The sequence below is a fragment of the Oreochromis niloticus genome, linkage group LG1 (assembly GCF_001858045.2).
Source record: "Oreochromis niloticus isolate F11D_XX linkage group LG1, O_niloticus_UMD_NMBU, whole genome shotgun sequence".
NCBI classification, from domain to species: Eukaryota; Metazoa; Chordata; class Actinopteri; order Cichliformes; family Cichlidae; genus Oreochromis; species Oreochromis niloticus.
In genome coordinates, this window is record NC_031965.2 from 6,874,140 (window position 1) to 6,896,579 (window position 22,440).

Consider the following 22,440-nt stretch of genomic DNA (forward strand, 5'->3'; position numbering starts at 1 on the left):
CAGTAATTAAGGTTAGGATATGTATTTTTTTATTCCAATCCATTCTTCTTTTGCAGCATTTAAATAACCTTTATCTTTGATTTGATGGTTTTGTTACAGACTTTTCAAAAAAGTGTTTTGCTTTTCTTTCACAAATATGGGGATTAAATTGTGTTAAAATGTACAAAACAGTGATGTCATGTTTTGTGATGAGGACCCAGGCACAGAGAGACTTGTTGAATCTAAGAATCATATGATTTAAGAAAGAAATTTGCAGACTTGCACAGAGATGGTAAAATTATGATGACTGATAACGGAGACGAGGACAACAGACGACGAGGACAGGGAGGAATAGGGGTTTAAATGCACCAAGGAGACAGTCATAGAGAACTCGGGACAACTGGAGACATTTAAGGATGCAGGGACTGAGAGACACAGGGAAGAAGTCTCATCGTGACGAATAAAGTTTATCTTGCCTGGCTGGGCAGCTCTCTGGGTGCTCAGCACCCCCAAAGCTCTGATCCTAGAATCGCCCCTGGCTCTTTCTCAGATTCTGTCACAGTCAGAAAGCTGGTGTCTTACTATGGCTTGATCTCCTCAATTGATTTTAACATTGATGTAGGACCTGATTGACCCCTCCCAACACTGTTAACTTTTAGAGCTTTAGATTTTGACTCCAGACTTGTTGGAACACAACAAGGAGTTTTCAGATGCTTTTGATTTTGATGTTTAAATCTGGCAAGGTAGGTCCAAAAAAATGCTAAGTTGGGAAACTGACAGCGACTCTGGCAGCAGTAAAGGCAAGTACATTTAAGACGAGGGAGATAAATGGAATAACCACAGTATAAAAAGAGCTAGTTTTAGCAGCAGCTTTCGCCAGTATATTATCAGATATGAGCTGCTGTGCAATTTGGAGCGATGCGACTTTTTGATCTGTCTAACTCATTGATTCCTGAACTGTGGGCCACAGCCTCCTAGTGGCCTGCTGAAGTAAGACAGCTCTGCTAGAAAATGTTGTTTACCATAAATTGTTATTTTTTATAAGGTTTTAACATTTTAAAATAAAAAATAGGACTACATAATAAATAAATAAATAAATAAATAAATAAATAAACAAATCCAATGCTAATCCTTTTGGTCTGAGATTCTAATGGCGAGAGGATCTCTTTCTATTAAAATGTAACATTTAGTTTTAGGGAGTTGGCAGTCTGAAGTTCAGGGATGGCTGATCTAGTCAATCAATACTGTAGTTTAGCATGCGTGTTGCTGTAAACATTATGTTTAATTGATGCCTAATAATACATGTAAATGCATATTCTAAAAATATGAACAGCTTTTTAAAAAAAAATAAGTTTATAATGATGTGGGGCTTAAAATGCTGATCTAAAAAAAAAAAGAAGCCATGTCTTGTACATGAAATGAGCTTGTAAATGTGTCAGTACTGTACAGGACTGTAGTGGACGAGACCTTAATCGAGTCAGACTGTTGTTGACCTGGTTGTGGAAACTATACTCGTATGTACAGTGAGTTTTAGTCTCGTGGCCAAAACTCAGCTGAAGTGAAGACAGTGCTTCTCAGTGCTCAGCACAGAATGATGGACAAGTGTTGCTTTATGCTGCTCTGTGTGTTTGTGTGTGTATGTTTATGTATAGCAGAACTGGTGTATCAAAACGAACGAGTGCATCGACCTTTAAAAATTAAATAAATCAAAATGCTCTCTATATCAGAATTTTTACCTTTTTTTCCTATTTTCTGACACATGACTATCAAGCTGGTTGTGTATAGCTTGAGAAACATAACTTGGTAACTTAACTCAAACCACAGGAAGTGACCTAAAATGTTTGATGGCATATGGAAAAATATGCTGACTTCTGGTATACAGATGGCCTTTTTTTAGACAGCCTGGACTAAAATGAACTCTGATTAAGCTGCCTCTCGACAAGTGTTCCTTCTCCATTTGTCATGATGTATATTCCCAAACTGCACAAAATAGAATTGCACTGAAAAAATGCAAAAGTGTACACACTTCCATCAAGCTGCTTAAGCCAGTGTTACTTTAACAAGCCCGGGCTTAAAGTTGGGTCAATTATAAAACAAAATACAAGGATAGCTGCCCCTCCCTGAGCCTGGTTTTGCCTGGGTTTCTTCCTGTTAACAGGGAGTTTTTCCTTCCCACAGTTACCAAATTCAGTGTACAACAGGAAACACAGCATCAGTGGTTGTAATTTGGTGTTTTAGAAATAAAACCAGAATTCAAGTCAATTCAGTGTACAACAGGAAACACAGCATCAGTTTGGCTATCAAATGTCGTCCACATAAAATACTGATGCATCACTAGCGTCATAAAGTGTTTCCGCTCTGACGCATTAATTAATAGCAGTGACTTAGCATGGTTGTTTTGTTTTTGGCTTTTTTTGTAATCTTGCTGTTACCAGACAAACAGCACTTAAACTTGAGCTCCGCAGCAGGTATATTAATTTGATATTCAGGTTGAGACCAGGTGTGTGTTAATCTGTTATAACACAATGAAACCATACATAAAGAGCAGGTGGCTTTTGTGTGTCTGCCAGGAGACAATTTGCAGGTCTGAAGCAAAAACCCAAACGCAAGTCATTCATCCCGTCATCAGTGACAGTCTCTGTCCACTTTACACCGTCATAGTTTTGTTTAATGCAGTATATTCTCCCCTTTGCGACACTATTAAACAGCAGCATGCGAGGACATTAGCCCTAACCCTTTTTCTTTTTCTCTTTTTCCTTTTTTTTCTCTCGTTGAATTAGAAATCTCCACTGGTGTGCAGCTTGATAATGTTTTCTTCCTCAGCCAAACCAGCAGCAGCAGGTGTCAGACTGTTGTTTTCCTCTGAAAGGCTCTATCAGTATTTTGACAGATGTGTTGTTCTCTCACCATGACAGTGTGGGGCCTAGCCCCCTTGCTGTTCACCGAGTTAGCAAAGCTTCATGCTTTCAGTTCAAATGAGATGACATCATTATTCATATTATTCATAGCCCAGAGTCACAAGCTCCACTACACAAGTAGCCGGATCAGAATTAGATTTGGTACACATAAGAAGTCAAATGGCTTTTTTTTAAAAATGCATTTAGTAGAGGGATTAAGATGAAGACTTTATTAAATATTTTAAAAAAGAGTGGACTTCATATTTAGACTTTAATGACACTCCCGGAACATCAGCTTCTGTTTTATGGGAAGCAGGGAAAGCTGTGATGAGAGGTAAAATAATTTCTTTCTCATCACATAAAAAGAAAAAAGAAAACAAAAATATTCAGGAATTAGAAAAAACCATCAAATCACTAGAAGAAGCCTACGCGTCCCACCAAGATCAGGAAACACTGAACAAAATACGCAAAACAAAACTAGAATTAAATGAGATAATTGATAAAAAAACAAAATTCTTAGTACAAAGACTACGCTTACAAAATTATGAACATAGTAATAAATCCGGTCAATTTCTAGCAAACCAGCTAAAAATAAATAAAGAAAAAACAACTATATGTGCTGTTCAAGATTCATCTGGGAACACAATATATGAACTGAAACAAATAAACAACATTTTCAGGGATTTCTATAAAACGTTGTATTCACCACAAATAAACCCATCTAAAAAGGAAATTGATCAGTTTTTAGACAACATAACTCTCCCAAAATTATTAGACACTCAAGCAATGGCACTGGATTCGCCACTGACATCAGGTGAACTCCAGGAAGCCCTGATAAGTATGCCCAATAATAAGGCTCCAGGTCCAGACGGCTTTCCTGCAGAATTCTACAAAGAATTCTGGACGATTCTAGCACCAGTTTTTTACAGAACGTTGTTGGAAATCAAAGAAAATGGCAGACTTCCATCAAATATGAATTCTGCAAACATTAATCTCCTGCTAAAACTAGGCAAAGACCCTGTATATCCCTCAAGCTATCGTCCAATATCCCTTATAAATGTAGACCTTAAAATAATCTGCAAAGCTCTCTCGAAGAGACTAGAGAAAATAACCCTCCTCTTAATTCATCCTGACCAAACTGGTTTCATAAAAGGTAGGCACTCATCAACTAACACACGTAGATTACTTAATTTGATAGACTACTCATACAGTAAAAATCTTGAAACTACAATATTTTCTTTAGATGCAGAAAAAGCGTTTGACAGAGTTAACTGGAAATTTCTATTTGCAACTTTACATAAATTTGGTTTTGGATCTTCTTTCATCAACTGGTTAAAAATATTATATAATTCCCCAACAGCTTGTGTCAGAACAAATGACCAGACATCCTCCAGCTTCTGTCTCCTGAGAGGCACCAGGCAGGGATGCCCACTCTCCCCTTCACTGTTTGCAATTTTTATCGAACCACTAGCAGCAGCAATTAGACAGAATTCAGTAATTAAGGGCATAAAATGCAAGAACGTGGAACATAAAATCAGCCTTTATGCGGATGATGTGTTACTCTTTCTCCAAAATTCACAAACCAATATCTCTGGAGTGATTGAACTGATAAACTCTTTTGCAAGAATATCAGATTACTCAGTTAACTGGTCAAAATCTACAGTCCTTCTGATTAATTGCTCCTTCCATAATTCCTCTTCTACTCCACTGCAATCGGGAAATATAAAATATTTAGGTATTAATGTTTCTCCCAAGCTTGCAGATCTAACTAAATTAAATCATATCCCACTTTTAAAGAAAGTAGAAGGTGATCTGGCTAGGTGGAAATGTCTACCCATATCACTCATGGGAAGGGTTGCCGCTATAAAAATGATGGTATTACCAAAAATAAATTATTTATTCTCAATGATCCCAACTAAACCGCCGCAAGATTGGTTCAGATCTCTAGATTCATATATGTCCAAATTCCTTTGGAAAAATAAGCCCCCACGTATAAGCTTAAAAACACTACAAAAGACCAAGGACAAAGGAGGATTAGAACTACCTAACTTTCAGCACTACTTCTTAGCCAACAGGCTTCAGTTTATCTCAGGATGGCAAAAACATACCCTCTTAGATGAACCTTGGCTAGATGTAGAACAAGTACTTTGCAATAATCTAGAGATTTCAGATCTACCATTTATCAGCTCAAACATCCAACGACATGAATGCTTCAAAAGCATCAACATCAGCTCCTCTCTGACAGCATGGTGGGAGTTTCTGAAGCTGACTGAGTCTTCATTAATCCCATGCAAACGTACACCTATCTGGAACAACCCTGACATATTACAAAACAATAATATGATAAACTTTTCAGATTGGAGTAGTAAAGGAATCAAATATTTAGAACATATACTAGAAGGAACAGAATTTATTTCATTTGACAGACTAGTTACACAATATGGGATCAACAAGAAAAGATTTTTAGAATATCAACAAATTAAATCCATAGTAAAAAAGAGATTTAAACCGGGTCAAGTTGAACTACAAACACCACCAAGTGTGGTTCAATTTCTTACTCTTAAAACCCCCAAATTACTATCCAAAATATACAGAATGCTTTCTAAAACAGATGAATCAATATCACTTCCTATTGCAAAATGGGAAGCGGATTTATCAGTTAACTTTGACCAAAACTTCTGGTCTCAGATTTGCTTAAAAACTTTTCATCTAATTAGAAATCCCAGTCTTCAATTAATTCAATACAAAATACTACATAGAGTGCACTATACAGGTCATCGGATGTTCAAGATGGGCTTTACGTCTACCAACAACTGCTCACACTGCCAAACCAATTCACCGGACAATTATATCCACGCACTTTGGTTCTGTCCACCAGTTCAGAAGTTTTGGCGTGAGATATGTGAAGACTTATCAAAGTGTCTGAAATGTAACATTCCAACTTCCCCTTTAGTATGTTTGTTGGGCAGCTTAGATAATGTCACTCCGGAAAAGAATATAGCCCATATGGTTTTCACTGCCCTATGCATAGCCAAGAAAACAGTCCTCATGAACTGGAAAAATAAAAATAATTTTAATTCTAACCAATATAGAAATTGTCTATTAGATCACATTAGTCTTGATACAGCCTCTGCCACCACATCAGATCAATTGCTCTGGGCTCCTTTGATCAGCTCCATCACCTAGTGGGGGTGGGGGGTCTTAGTTTGGTCCCACCTTCACTGTTGTGATTGGTGTGGGGGTAGGGACAGGCTTAGGGCATCGAGGGGTTCCCCGGGAGCATCTTCCTTGGGGGGCTCAACCCGGGGTAGCGGTCATGGCCAATTAGGGGCTCTGTTGGCTCTTAGGTGACGGTTTCCTCGTGGCTGCGTGCAGCAGGGCTAGGGGAGGGTCTGTGCTGACGGACGTGGGTTACTGACCTGGTAGCCTGGCTGCCCCTGGGTGGGTCCGGGATGGGCGTGAGGTTCTGGGGGCACTCCGTCTCTGGGCTGGGGCCCTGGCCAAGCCTCAGGGGCTTGGGTCCTGGTTGGTGTGTTGCCGGGGTTGTGGGCGGGTGGGTGTATGGGGCCCAGTCCTGGCGCAGGGTGCCGCCTGTGCATCGAACCACCTGGGGGGCTCTTCAACTGGTGGGGGGGTTGTCACATCCTGCAGGAGCCTTCCTCTCTTCAGGAACTCTCTCTGCAGGAGGGGAGATACAGGAGAGGTGGAGGAAGATCTCAGCCTGGGCATCTATTGTCTTGTGTAGTCTGGAAGATGAGTGGATGATGGGGTGGGTGCAGTTTTCTCTGTGGTGGGGTCAGGTGGACTGTCCCGGGCTCTGTGGGGCCGGGAGGCGCTGCTCCACTGGGCCCCGGTCTGGATGGGCCTGGGCCCCCCTTTCCCTGGCGGGTTGCAGAGTATGGGGGTGCCTACTGGGGTCAGCGGGGAGCTGACCCCAGGGAGGGGTCACTTGCCCCTCCCTTCCTTCCCTCCCCATCTCCAGCTGCCTCCCTCTTCCCGCTCCACCACAATCACCCACACATGCAGGGCCTTGGGGTAGGGGTGTGTCACCAGGGTGCAGGGGAGGCATCCCCCCCCTCTGTCCCCTTCTGGCTGCCTCTGCCTCAATTTTATCCCACACCTTAGACATTCACATTACTCACACTCTCATTACACATACATATAGGATCTTGGGGGTGGGCACGCCACACGGATTCCAATCACCATCAGGGTGTACACCTCACCCCTGGCGTCGCTGCCCACCTCTCAATTTTAAATACACGTAGACATTGAGGGCTAGCAGGAGGGGCTATACGCTTACCTGCTGCTCTGGCAGGTAGCTCCATGCCCTCCTGGGTTTTAAATGCACCTTAGAACACACATACATCAACACTACATATGAGCGGGTGGAGGGAGGTTTGGAGTCTTCCTACACCGCCGTTCTCTGCGGCCTGCTGGAGCGGGGGGGCTAGGAGGAGGAGTTGGCCGTCCGACTGGGGTCTGGAATGTGGGGCCTCCCTGCTGCTGCGGAGTCGGGGCGGTCTGCTTCTCCCCACCGCAGGGAAAAGGGTAACACCACCTGGGTCTGGGCGCAGTTTCCCCCTCCAGGGGCAAGGGTACCTAGACCCGGGCTTAGAGTACGCTTGGGGAGTGTGATTGTGTGTACAGTGTTTCTCTATGTCTGTCTCCACGTTGGGTGAGTGTTGAGAGCATGAGGGTGGGAATAGATGTTTGTATCTGTGTGTGCCTGTTTGTCTGTGTCTATATGTCAGGTTGGGTATCAGACCCCACCTCTCTGGGGACATCTCAGGCCCTCCAAGGTTTGGAGGCCCATCTCCCCCCACCACTTCCCCTGCCGGTGGCAGACGCCTTCAGACATCGGTGCATTGGTGGTTCTTTGTGTCCGGGGGTGGGCGCCCAGGTACCCACCGGCTCACTCCTTGGCGGCTGCTTATCGGGGCATGGAGCCTGGGGCTCGCTCGGGCCACTTCGGAGGCGGGGTGCCCTCGGCCTCTCGGCCCGGGGCTCGGTCACTCAGGCACAGCTGGCTGCCGGCGGAGCTCACGGGCACGTCACTGCAACCCCCCTGGCTTCTGCTCCGCGGCTGCTGAGTGACCCCTCATCTGGGACTCTCCTCAGCTCTTTCTGGGATAGTGGCGCGGCTGCCCCTCTGTTGGTCTTCCTTGGTCTCTTGTGTTCTGGGGGCCTCTGGATGTCTGGAGTTTTGATCTCCTCCATACCTGCTTCATGCCCTGGAGGTCGGGGCAGTGGCCCCCCACACCCTCTAGCAGATCATTACATGAAGGAACCTCTTAAAAACAAGCGCGTTCATGCTCACAGGTGTACACACGGGTGATCACACACACAAACTACACCCTTTTGGGCTCCTACCTCAAAGCACACTGTGCGCTGTCGATCTCACGTGCTGCACCATAATGTTTAATATTTAGTATTTACTGTTATATTCACATAGATCATTGTGATTTTGTTTATTACTCTTGTCTTCTTCTGCTTGCTTTCTTTTTTCTTTCTCAACAGGTGATCCAGGTGATCGATATGTATTTTTTTTTTGTCTGCTTATTCTGTTGGTTTTTGTTTTTTGCCCTTTTTCCCCGTCCCTCTTCTCAGGTTTTTTTTTTTTCTTTCCCTCTTTCTTTCTCCCCTTTCTTTCCACCAGTCAAGTCTGTCCCATATTCAGCAAGTGAAAATAAAATAAACAATAAAAGGTGAATCAGATGGACCATTACGGCAAGGCTGGGATGGTCCATTTGGTAAAGTAAATCCGTTGGGCATCTTTCTTCGCCTTTAGACAATAATTCTGATGGCAAAAGAACCAAACGGGACAGGTTAAAAAAAAAAAAAAAGTAGAGGGATTAAGAGGATGGAGGGGCATAGCTATGTGTTCATAGCTAGAGTGGTTTGATTTCTATAGAAATTGTACTGACACATATATATATAGATAGATAGACAGACAGACAGACAGACATATAGATAGATAGATAGATAGATAGATAGATAGATAGATAGATAGATATAGACAGACAGATATATATATATATATACATATATCTGTCTATCTCTATCTACCTCTATCTATCTCTATATCTATCTATCTATCTCTATATCTATCTATATATATATCTCTATATCTATCTATATATGTCTATATATATATCTATATATATCTATATATGTCTATATATATATCTATATATGTCTATATATATCTATATATGTCTATATATATATATCTGTGTATATGTCTATATCTATATCTATATATATATATATGTGTATATGTATATGTGTATATATGTATATATATATATATAGAGAGAGAGAGAGAGAGATATATATATAGAGAGAGAGAGAGATAGATAGAGATATATAGAGATATATATGTATGTGTATAGATATAGATATATGTATGTGTGTGTGTATAAATATATAGATATAGATATATATATAGAGAGAGAGATATAGATATATATAGATATGTATGTATATATATATCTATATATATATATATATATGTATATATATAGATATATATGTGTGTGTATAAGAGAGAGAGATATCGAGAGACAGATATAGATATCGATATAGAGATGTATGCGTCTATGTATATGTACACATATATATGTATGTTATGCAGGAAGACAATTGAGACAAGTACAGAAACATGAAGTTACATCACCCCGTCACAAGATACTTCTGTCCAATCAATGGTTCCTTATTAATGTAATGTCATGTTTTCTCAAATGTTGTGTTTCCTGTTTTATTATTTAGTTTTGTGTTTTGTGCTTCAGGGTTAGAAACAAATTGGAACGTAACAGCTCCTAAACCCCATCAGAGTCTCTGTTATTCAAATCTTTTTTATCTCCAGGCACTTTATATTGCAAAGACCCTACACTAATACAGAAAAAAAACAACCATCAACCGACCTCCCATGCGCAAACACCTGGTAACAATGGGAAGCAAATCTTCATTTCAACAGGAAGAAACCTCCAGTAGAACCATGCTCAAGGAGGGGCAGCTATCTGCTGTTACATTTTGGCCATACAGTTTTGTGTCCAACTCATAAGCTGAAGTTTATCTTGGCAAACTTTGGTGATAAACAGGGAACAGGAAATGGTAGTGGTGGGGGCCTGAGGAGTCAGGACTGCCTTCATTTGCACCTTTGATTCCACACTCACTCTGTCAGTGTTAATAAAGTCATTGCTGACTTAAACTGTGATGCCTCTGTTCTTCTTTAGATGGTGCAGATCGCACATCAACAATATGAGCTGAGGACCTGAGTGAGAGCAGCAGGACGGCGCAGGTTTGGGGAGCTCTCTCACCATCACCTTGAGGTCACCAGCCCTTCCGTTCCCTCTCCCTGTAGCCAATGGTAGAGCTCAACCAAAGGACCGGGCGGGATCCAAGACACACTAGAGAGTTGACCATCAAACGGATCACACTGGTACCGTCCAACGGGCTGGAAAAATACAGTTCCTGCTCGGGTAGCACGCTCACAGTCACCTGTATGTGAGTGAGAAGAATGGAACGCACCGAACACGGCCTGGAAAGTGTGTGCAAACTTTCCCCCTTGTCCCCGCCCCCCACCCCGCCCTTCCCATGGAGAGACTGCCAGAAGCAGTCCAGTTAGCCTCAGCAGAAGAGAGATGCTGGGCTTTGGATCAGGGCTCAGTGAGACTTTCTCTCCCCTACATCGTCTGGTTCCTGCACATTGACCACAGCTTGTGGCATCTTTCAGATCATAACAGTACCTCAGACCCAAAACATGATGAGATGAGCAGAGCCACAGGGATGCAAAAAGGAAGCTTGGGATTTTCCAGACTGGTTTCAGCAGGATCACAGTGTCCAGGACGGTTTCTTGGAGAGCTCAAGAAGGCGTCTTGCTCAGTACTGGGTGGCAACAAACCTTTTCCTTTCTATTGTATGTATTTATTGTTTACATTATGATGCTACTTTCAGAGGGTACAGAAACATTTATGAATTTCAGGTATGATTTGCATAATATATTCTGTAGATATACAGAATATATTCTGGCTTTCTACAAGCTTCCACAAGTAGCCATCACATTAGTTTACAATCACCATGCCTTATTCTTTATTTTGGCAGCCAACAAGAAAGACATGTTGGCCTGAATGTTAATGGAGAGAGAACGAGATGGGAACTTGAAAGAGATGGAGGTAACACGGAGAGGGATACGAGGAAGAAGGGGGATGTGGAGGGAGACACAGAAAGTAGTAGAAGAAAGAACCAAGCTGAAGTGATACTAGAAAGGGAAGAGGATGTTTAAAGGAGAGAGACATCAGAGGCAGGACCTTTGATTGGCTGGAGACAACGGAGGAAGATGATGTCACGTCTGATCGTGCCCTTAGTCTGTTCATGCGAGTGAGTGTAGCAGGAAGTGGATTTGGCACAGATACTGGGGGTTAGTTATTTTTCTAAAACAGAGGAATATGCTTAAGCTGCATGTTAAAACTAAGGGAAGATTGTGAAATGTAGAGTGGAGAAGGTGTCAGAAGCAATGGGAGGCAGATTTAGTTTCCACTCAGATCTTTTTTTTTTTTCTTTTCCTGAGAGGATTGCAACATTGGAGAAATGAAACACTGTCAATCCATGAAGGGAAGTTTTCCCTGAGATCTCATTAGTGCTTACCTCCATCTGCTGGCCAGTTGCAGTCATGGCGGTACAGATGCTGAAGTCCAGGGAGACACAGGCACTAAAGACGCCAGCAGAACAATAAAAACTCATCGGTGAACATTTGGGCAAATATCAAAGCTGGTTGGTTGCTTGTGTATCTTGGCCTTCTGTCAGTTCTGTCAGTGCAGGCCTACATCATATGAAAATATTTCTGTTTTTATTCTAATCTCATGGTTATTGTGTGTGTCTTAATATTTATCCTCAGTTGTTTTGTGCCTGGAATCTAAACTTTATAGGATTAGATTTATATTGAAGTAAGCTGGTTAGGTTAAATCCTTTCTGTGCTGCTTTCAACCCAGCATGCGAGTCCTCAACCTGAAAGGTCAGCTTTGAGGTTTATCATCATTAGTATTATCATCATCATTATTATTATTATTGTTATTATTATTGTTTAGTATAGTTTCTTGCAATTCTGTCATATTTCCTTTGTATCCTGCACTTGATATGATAATGTGAGACACTACAATCCAAATGTTCAAGGCTCGAGCAACGATGCTTTGGTTTGGAGCCGGATCAAACGGAGCAGACGGACACTCGTTCTCGACTGTAGCGTCACAGCCTTGCTGGACAGACAGACTGATGTACCCAGAGAGAAAAAAAAAAAGAAGCTTCTGATGCCTCTCATTGACCTGTCTAAAGGTTGGAAATACCGCCTGATCTGAAGTATCCCACACACACAGTTCAGTGGCCATACAAGACTTTGTGCATGTTTTAGTTCTTCTTCTTTTTTTTTCTTTTTTTTAAAATCACTTTTCAAATGTTTCTCAAACCTTCCTGGAAACATAATCTGTTGATTACGATGACATTAGAATCAGAATGACTCTGGCCAATTACAACTAGCAATTTGAAATCTTCAGACTGGTTTCTGATTTGATTAGTTTAACTAATTACTAAGGTTCCTTTCCAGGCTTTTTAAAATTGCTGTCCATTGCCATTAGTTATATCGGTCACTACATAAGTAGAAACCAGTGGTATGTTTGGGAGAACAGAATTAAAAACACTCTCTGAGTGTGGGACTTTATAAAGACAAAAACATGCATAAATTCTGATGTGGCACCTCTCTGCAGCCCATTCTCATCCTGGCCGGCTGAGCATGGCTTCAGATCTCGTGATGGCAGCTCAACACTGCAGTCTGGATCTGTGCACACACACATGATAAAGTGTGTGTGATGGTATGCATGTAGTCTGGTCGCTATGACCCTGATGGACGCTTCAGGTTTTACTCGGAGTACAGGAGCAAAACACACACTCTTAATCCACACTGAGTCGTGTTTGTGAACAAAGGTTCCACCAAAGCGTGAGTGGGACACAAACCTGTTTCAGCCCCGAGTGGATGCCGTACCTTTGAAGTGGTCATTGTTTGTTGGTGCCCCTCGCTGACGGGCAGCATCAGGATGTCATCACATTCAGACTCTTTCAGTGTCACTGCCATATGAATCAGTACTTAAAGTAGAAACTACTATTTATTCTTTTTTCCTTTCTTTTTGTTGTTGTTGCAGAGGTGATGCTCATGTGGGTGTAATATTATTTAAAATACCATATGTATTAACATGTTATGGCTGGTGACCATAAGTACATCTCAAATATTAACATAGTTATTGTGGACTGTTTTTTTTTCTTTCTTTTTTTTCTTTTTCTTTTTTTTTCTTGCTGTTGATGAACTACAATCTTATTTGTATCTGTCATGTCATGTTAAGATGTTTTTGTTTTTGTTTTGTTTTTTAATTTGAAGCCGAGATCAAGAACTGGTCCTTCAGATACATCAATCCATGGTCAATTAGAAAGTTTCTCTTGTTTTTAGCATACGAAAAAAAAGTGTTGTTGTAGTGTGTGTGTGAGAACAGGAGGTAGATGGGTCCATTGCGGGCCTTGCAGGCCATGTCTTTGAGTTCTGTTTGGGAGAGTGAGGCTTCAAAGTTTCTGCGTATGCCGCTTGTAAAGGTGGCATTGCTCTACAGTTTTCTCACTGTGGACAAATCTAATGAAAAGACCCGAGACCACATTCGACTATGTATCAGTCCAATCATCAGTGCTTTCTGGCCATTTCCTGTCTGTGGCGCTCAACAACAACAACAACAACAAAAAAACAGCTGAGTACACAGTACTATGGCATACTTGGAGTGGGGCGCTACTTCTATGTGTTACATCCATTGAGTGGCGTGTTTGTATTAGTGTTGGTGGCTGTGCAGCAGTGCGGCTTGCTTTATGGCACCGAGGAGGAGGCTGTGTGAGGATTTGATGGTCATTGCTGGGTTTTTTTTGTTTTCTTCTTTACGTGAGATGCGTTCATAATGAGAAAAGTTCTGCAGTCAGTCATGTAATCAAAGGGATTATTAGAAGGGGTTTTTTTGTCAGTATTTTTATGTACTTTTATATCGCTGTGCATTATTATTTTTTTCCAGAGTTATGGTTTTGAATTTAAAAAGTGCCATATTTATATGAATACTGACTGACAGCAAGTTTGTGTGATTTTTATCAAAGTTGTGCGGATTGTATTTTGAGCACACAGCAGCACGGCAAGCCTCCACTTTCTGCTCAGCGGTGGTTTCTTGCAGCGTCTGTGGGTCAGAAATACAAGTGTGAGGACAGAGGACATACCTGTGAGGGATGATGGCTCTTCACATCAAACCAAATGCTTTTCCTACATGCATATCAGCTCTGTGGGTGTCCAGGAAGGCTTCTAGCGCTGTGCCCACTGCAGTATTAACAGCTAGATGACGCCTTGATATTCCAAAAACATTTAATGTACTTTTAAGTCAAGACACATATGCTGTTTTTGTATCTTTTATTTCTGTCATAGATTCTGCAGTTTAGTACGTTTTTGTTTGTTTGTTTGTTTGTTTTTTTGTCTATGTGGGATGCCAAGGTGATATTTTTTTTTGGGGGGGGGGGTTGTTTTTGTTTTTTGTAAATTCAGCAGCATCCATTCTGTAACAAAGTGTTACTGCTTGACTGTGCGCTTTTTACTTCATTTAGTTTTATTTTATCAAAGAGCCGATGTCCTGTATTGACTGCAGGCTTGCGTATATATTTGACAAAAGAATATTGTATGTTTAATAATGAAAAAAAAAACACACACACACGAAAAGATAAAAAAACGAAGGAAATACAGGAAGAAAAAAAAGGAAATGGAGAAAATTGAGGGGGGGGATGGGGTGTAATTTATATTTTAAAACTGCATGCACAAGGCTGGGAAAGTCATATTTAGAATAACAAAATAACAAATGGCAGTGCCTTTTTCTTTTTTGTACTCGAGACATTTAGCCCAAATGTAAATGGTTTTATATGGACTTTAAAAACTGTAATGATACAGGATAAAATGCGCAGCAGGTGTGTGAGGTCACGTTCACACTGCAGCCCTGAAATGTCAAAAGTTCACATTAAGCTCGACTCATATTCATGTACAGGTGGGTAAATGGCCTGGCCTGGCCTGGCCTGGGTAAAAAAACAAAAACAAACAAACATTAGCTTGATTAACTTACAAAATAGTTTTATAATAATATAATAGTACTATATAATAATATAGTTTTATGTTGCGTCCCAAAACCCTCTTATATTTGACACTCACTGAGGAGTTTTTGGTTGTTAAAAATCAGACCTAACCCCCTGGCTACAGCACTGATTACTGTCCATATCTGTGATATTCAGTAACGCGTGTATGTAGAACTGCAGCTGACTGCTAGTTTTAACGCCACTTAATTACATCATTACTTGTTTAAAGGGACAGAGAACAATATCTAGAATAACGCAGTGATTTGTCTCACTGTGACTAACTATGTAAAACCAAAGACACTGTTCGCTGTAATGGAAGAGCTTGGTGCTTCCTGCTACCTGAGGCATGACTTCTGATGTGTTGGATCTTCACCTGGTGGTAACACGGCATATGCTCACTCATGCAGTGATCCATTCCATAGACTACCAATATATATAAGATGTTATTTGCTAGATTCCACCTTGCAAACCCTTTGTCCTGGTCGAATTCCTCCTTTATGCATTTGGTCACATTGGGCCAGCCTACTCTCTTCTCTCCTGACATGCTCTGTTCATTTGAAACACAGCTGCAGTCTGAAGTTTCTGATACATAGACTTTGATTGGAGGAGGGAGACTGCTCCACCTGATTATTAAGTTAATGCAGCTTCCTAGATTTAAGCTGCTTTCTTAAAATTAATGTGAGGCACGCAGGGTGAACGTGAACTTGGCCGCTCGTCTTGTTTCTGTATTCTGTAGGTACTTCTTAATGCTGAATAAAGTTAAGAATTATTCTGGTCTCAACAAAAAAAACAACGTGTGAATGGCTGTGTGACAGTGAGAGAGAGGGAGTGTGTGTGTGTGTGTGAGAGAGAGAGTTTTAGGATGCATTCAAGTATTTTTAATGTGTCTTGCTGTACTTCTGTTGCGATGTACCAGAATGCTGTGACTTGGCATGCCCTGTTATACATTAAAAAAAAGAAGGAAAAAAAAAAAGAACAAGCTGTAAGTTGTCCAGTGTTTTTATACAAGTGCTGGTTAATTTTAGGGGGGAGAGGGGGGGGGATATATGTCTCTTGTCACAGTGTCTTCTACAGCTTCTACAGAAACACACCATCTCTGTTTCAGGAGTCCCAAACTTCATCATTTTCTCTTAGTAAATCTGATCCATTTGCTAATGTTCCAAAGAGAATGTCAGTTTTTCAGTATAAGTGCAAAGGCAGTGCAACAGTGCTCACATAAATGATCACTGTGACCATTACATGTTGCCAAAATGAAAACAGTGACATTAAGAACAGAGTACAGCAATTCAGTATTTGCAGTATGCCATATACAAATGAACATTTGTATTACAGTCTTTGGTGGAGGTGTGGTCTGCAGCTCGGCTGCAGAGGAGGGGTGGCGCCGGGGAAACTGGCAAGGAAGCTGGAAGCAATTCAGTAATTATGCTCTGTGTCAGTGATGCTGGGTCCTGGAGGAAGAGGGGACAGGTGGAGATGGCTGGAAAGCTGTCAGGATGAGGGAGTGAGAGACTGAGAAACACACATTTTGTAAATAAAAACATGGTCATAACCACGCCAAGTGTCTGGGGTCGCACAGGTCAATGCTGTCCCGTCCAACTATGAGCACTAGGAGCTGGTTTGAAGCTCTACTGAATTTAGACCTGCAGTCAACTCCATCAGATAACTCCTCTTTACAAATGAGTAAAACCTCAGTGAAAACTCTGAGACCTGCTGGTCTGCTGAAGCATGGTGCTCACGCACACAAAAAAGCATTAAGCAGTTCAAATCACACAACCACAGATGAAACAAAGTCTCAGTATCTCTTCAAAAATTAAAACTGATTCATGAAGTTATTTTAGTAACTTAGCTATTTCTGTCCACAAAGTAACATGGCAGCCATCTGGCCTGACTGGTTGGGGGTGAGGGGAGGAAGACGGGACAAAAGAGAGAAGGGAGAGAGAAGACAACACCTAATGCCATGGTGGAGAAGAACACTCAGTGCATCACAAGATATTCCCAAACAGGCTGAACTTAAAGCGTGTCAGGTTCAGCGTGTCAGGTTCAGCATTCCCTGGCTTTATTAAAAAATGAAAGTTTGGTGTCTAATCTTAATTTAATCTGATCAGATTTCTGTAAATGATGACGGTTTGTGTGAATCAAACCAGTAGCTACATGTAAACGACACTTTCTTCAGTGATTCAATTTCCTGTTTGTGATTGTCGTTTTTAAATGCAGTGAACGATAAACGTGTTTATATGTTCATTTAATTTATTTGAAGTTAATTTTGAAGCAAATCTCAACTGTCTTTAAAAATCTGATATGTTAAGTCGTGTTTATAATTTCTATATATAAATTGCCTCTATACTGTACCAGTGACCAAAGCTGACTATGGAGCTTGGAAAGAAAAGCGTCTGGACTGATTTAAGTTGCTTGAAGACGTTTCACCTCTCATCCAAGAAGCTTCTTCAGTTCTTCTCAGATGAGAAGTGAAACGTCTTCAAGCAACTTAAAGAAGTCCAGACGCTTTTCTTTCCAAGCTCCTTAGACTAGACCTGGATGACTGAGAACCTTCAGACGTTAAGTTAAAAGTTTGCGTTTATGCTGTATGTGTATATGTATATGTTTGAATCTGTACTCAGATGACCATAAAAAACATTGTGTGTTCCATTAGTTTATTCAGCATTAAAATCCCCTCAGTTAAAAATCCGACGTACTGTTTACCAACTTTAGTTTGTCTGCATATTTCTGCACATTATCTCTCAGGCTCAGACATTTACAAACCTCTCTGGAGAACATAAAATGCTGCCTAGATTCAAATAAATGTCACCTGAACTTTTCTCATTTGTGAACACAACTTTCACACAGTAGGTCACGAGAACTTAGTTATCATCTCGAAACTACCACCAGGGGGAGCCCAAGTTGGGATATTTTGCATCCAGCACACAGTAATGGAAAAGAGTTGTGGTGGTGCAGTGTTAGATATTTACTTTAAATTTTACTTTAAGATATTTGTTTTAAAAGTATTGAAGGAAATATGATGATGACCCAGGTTGTGTCAATAATCAGCTGACTATTTTTTCATGATAACAATAACAGCAGTGTGACCAGGCAGCAGTTTAACAGCATTAATTCTAAAATGTTATTTGAAAAATAAATAAAGAAATGAAATGGGCACTTATACTTTCTATATCCTCAGTTTCAACATTCAATATGTCATCTCGGTACTATATTCAGTTAAATATAGGCTTGTATCAACATTACAACCAACACTTGCTCCTCTTCCTTTTCCTGCAGCACAGATTACTGTCACAGCAGTCCTGCTGTTGGTCTGTAGGTGTGCAGCCTGCAGGAGCCATCACCATCAAGGAGATGTTTAGGATTAAGCCTTTGAATACTGTCAGAAACTTTTTAAAGGGAATTCAATCTGAAGCCTTTAGTTCCACATCACGAAGCAGAGTCAGTGTCCAAACTGAGAGTAGAGCTGCTGAGTCATGGTCTGTCAGACACCCAGACCCTGAACAGCTCCACCTTCCTGCTGCTCTCTCTGGGCCCAGGGCCAGATTAACCCAGTAAGTGACCTCAGGGCTAAAATGAGCTCTGGGCCCCATTTTGTCTGTTTCCACTTTAGTTCAGCATTTTCTTCTTTCCCTTTCAGACCAGAGTTATATGAACTTCTCACTGCTCTTTTTACCATTTCCAACATAACTCTGTAATGGATCAGATGGCAAGATGTCATTTTTAATGGAATAAATAAACTAGCTTCCAATTGTTCAAAGGCAAATCTATAATATACTTAGAATCATTTAGTTAGTGTGCCTAACACAAGCTTGCTGTCATGTAGCAGTGCTTCACTTTTTTACAGTAACAAATGATCAAATTACAGAACAAGAGTTGCTCAAAGTGAACGTACAACAAACTGTAAGCTGGATCTACAGCTCCCCTAAGGGTAATAGACCTTTAGACCGTATATAAAAGATGGTCATAGCCACCATGACATCACTGAGCTCGTGAGGTTCCCTTATCAACACTGAGGTGAGCGGTTTTATCTTTTTGAAAATAGATATGAAGTGCTGGGGATGGATGTGACCTGGAATCTGAAGAACAATTTATGCTAGTTGGTTATCCGTACCCCAATTAGTCCCTTTTTGTGACTCAGGTAATTTACAAAAATTCATCTTCAATTTATTCACTACCACCTGAAACTAGCAATAGAGCCTATTCAGGCTTCAGGAAAGTGTTTACTAAGGGCTATAAAATAAGATTTTTTTCAACCACAGCACTAGCCCTCTGTTGGCCAGTGCTGTAGTTTAATGAACTTTTGTTTTGGTTTGATTGTATCCATCTTTTATAGACTTTATGATTTTCACTCAGGAGTATGTGGGGATCTACTCACTTTTGGAGCTTTAGAGGAAGTGCAGCTCCATAGGTCGTCTCCTGGTCAGCACTAAACAGTCACATCTGCAGATGAGGAACCAGACATGTACCTCAGAGGTTAGAAGAAGCAAAGAGCCACAACAAAAGCAGTTTGTTTTCTTGTTTGTTTCTTTAGCACATTGTTGAATTAAAAATGATGAAAAAAAAAGCTAAGCTAAGCTAACTTGTTGGCTTACCTTGCTCAGGAAAACAAGTTCATTTTAATTTAAAGATATATCTGTGCCGAGGCTTTAACCCGATAACTGTGCAAATATTTCGTGGAGCAGCACGGCACAATAAAACTGATGCACAAAATAGCTGATAAGCTACAGTTGCATAGGTCTGTTTTGGACCCTGTTATCCCTCAAAGGTTGACATTGTGCGTCCATGCCTGTAAGTTAAACTTTTCACCGAACACTGCAGTGACTCCACTTGAATGACCTGCAGTTTATGCAGCATTCACCTACACTGAACTTTTTAGCAAACACTTGGTTATTTACACATGCTGCAGTTATTAGGAAGCATCACTGTACATTCAGAGTCATATTTATGTCCACATGATGAACTGAGTCCATTCTCTTTTCTATCCGTTTTTGGTCTCCACCAAGAAAAACAAAGACAATGCTGTTGGTATCGATATTGTTACAAATGACTATTTAATCCAGTAATCATTTTTAGCATTAATTAATATCCAAGTATCACTTTTTTTTGTTTGGCCAAGCCTACTAAAAGCCACACCTACACAGTATCCAATAATACCTATGTCATGAGCAAGACTGAGTATGCCCACAACCACCACAGTTGTTGTCTTCAGTTAAACAATAATTCTAATCAACAGTTTCTTTTCTCTTTTTTTCAGTCAGTGATGCTTCACCCTGTAATACCAAACCTCGTGTAGTGTTAAAGGACCGAGAAATGTGACAGCAGCTAATGAAATGTGGATGCTAGTCTGGATGCTGGTCTTAAGGCACAGGACTATGCAGCTGCAATATCCAGGACTAGACACATTTGAAGAAATGTTGCTCCAGCGGTTCCTTGGACAAATATGGTTTCCGAAATTTGACTAGTTGAAAGTATCTGTTTCTGTGTGTGGCAAAGTTAATGTAGACAAAAGACCACAGGTATCAAATGTGAATTTATAAAATATGGAAACAATATCACCCAATACCATCTCCCTTCGAGATAGGGTGAGAAGTTCAGCCAACTGGGAGGGGCTCAGAGTAGAGCTGCTGCTCCTCCACATTGAAAGGAGCCAGTTGAGGTGGTTCGGGCATCTGACAAGGATTCCTCCTGAGTGCTTCCTGGGTGAGGTGTTCCAGGGATGTCCTTCCCACCGGGAGGAGGCCGGGAGGACATGCTGGGGCTGGCCTGGGAACACCTTGGTGTTGCCCCAGACAAGCTGAAGGAGGTGGCTGGGGAGAGGGAGGTCTGGGTATCTCTGATTAGGTTGCTGCCCCCGCAACCCGGTCCCAGATAAGCGGAAGATGAGGGATGGATGGAAACAATATCAAACTTCCTCACACATGCCTACATTGTTTTAATAAGTGCTTTCTTGTAATTGTACATTTATTTACTTATGTATTTTAACATTTTATTACTAATCAAAATTCTAGGGAAGTCTGACATATTTGTTTCACATGCACTTAAAACAACATATCCATAGTCTGAGGTAAGTATCTGGTTAGACACGTTTCTGAGGTTTTGAGAACAAATACAGAGAAGGGCAGTTTTGTCTGAATTTCAGGGCAGAAAATTACAGTTCATCAAAGAATTTATTATGTACAACATGCCTGTAGTTCAACTATTTGATTTGTGCCATCTGGCGTCATAGATAAACATAAATGGGTATCATCTACAAAGTAATGAAAACGTATGCAGTGTTTTCTAACGATACTGGCGAAGTAAGCTCGTATAGAATAAGGTCTTATGTCACCAGTACAGTCATGAAGTTCTGTCTGTGTGTCCCAGCACAGAACTTCATGACTGACTTTTGAATCTATCAGATGGATACGATCTTTTTCTTGATTTACAATGATTTTTTAAACAGTTCTTGAACTAAAGGTAAGATTGGTAATCGGTCTCTATTTAGCTAAGACAGCTGAATAGAGTGAGGGCTTTTTAGGGATTGGTTTAATTACAGCAATCTTAAAAGCCTGTGATACATACCCTGTTAATCCTACTAATACACAAAATTTCTATCTGTCCTCCTACACAAACAAGACAGGTGCAGCCAAACTTGGCACACAGGTACATGTTAGGCTCCTGAAAGCTTTTATTTAGATTACACATTATAGTGATTGGTGGTTACTAGCAACCACCTACCAAAGGATGAAAAATCTATAGCATTTATGCACCTGTAACTCCTTATAAAAGCACAGTATAAAAAAAAAAAATCAATTTTAGATCCACAGAACATCAATATTAAAATATACTTATATGCCATTATTAAAATTACATTTTTACAGTATGCAAGCACTCAGGGAGACACACAGAAAGGGAGCTAATTAATATACGTAATCACAACACACCAAACAAAACTGTACTTAGGATAAATTGATTTTATTAGCTGCTTTAGTCCTTCTACTGGAGGTTTCTTCCTGTTAAAATGGAGTTTTTCCTTCTCACTGTCACCAAGTACTCACTCATAGGGGGTTGTTTCCCTGTACTATTGTAGTGTCATGAAGAGAATGTTTTTGCGAAATTTTATATTAAACTTTTTGTAGCTTTTGTACTTTACATAGTAAAATATCGTTCATAGCTACTTAAAATGCAAGTGTTGCACGCACACGAAACTTCCAAAGTCAAACATTTTCCTTGTCTGCTAATGTTGCATGAATTTACGGAAAGCTTTAAAGGAAATAAACTTACATGTAAACTTATGTGTGTGCTGTGAATAAAGACATGGGCGCTGCTGTCACACAGAGGTTTATTTTCTTTGATTAAAAAGTCTTCAACGTGAACACAGTACATGATGTGACAATAATGGCGA

The 22,440-nt window shown here is 40.7% G+C and overlaps 1 protein-coding gene across 2 annotated transcripts in view; it reads left to right on the forward strand.

Moving 5' to 3' along the window:
• samd4a (sterile alpha motif domain containing 4A) overlaps nucleotides 1–15,732 on the forward strand; it is an 80,468-nt gene extending 64,736 nt beyond the window's left edge. For both annotated transcript variants that reach the window (XM_005458891.4, XM_005458892.4), the window contains one exon: nucleotides 10,112–15,732. In XM_005458891.4, coding sequence (XP_005458948.1) covers nucleotides 10,112–10,140 — 29 coding nt within the window. In that variant the 3' untranslated portion in view covers nucleotides 10,141–15,732. The remainder of the gene's footprint in view (nucleotides 1–10,111) is intronic.
• The last annotated feature ends 6,708 nt before the right edge of the window (nucleotides 15,733–22,440 follow it).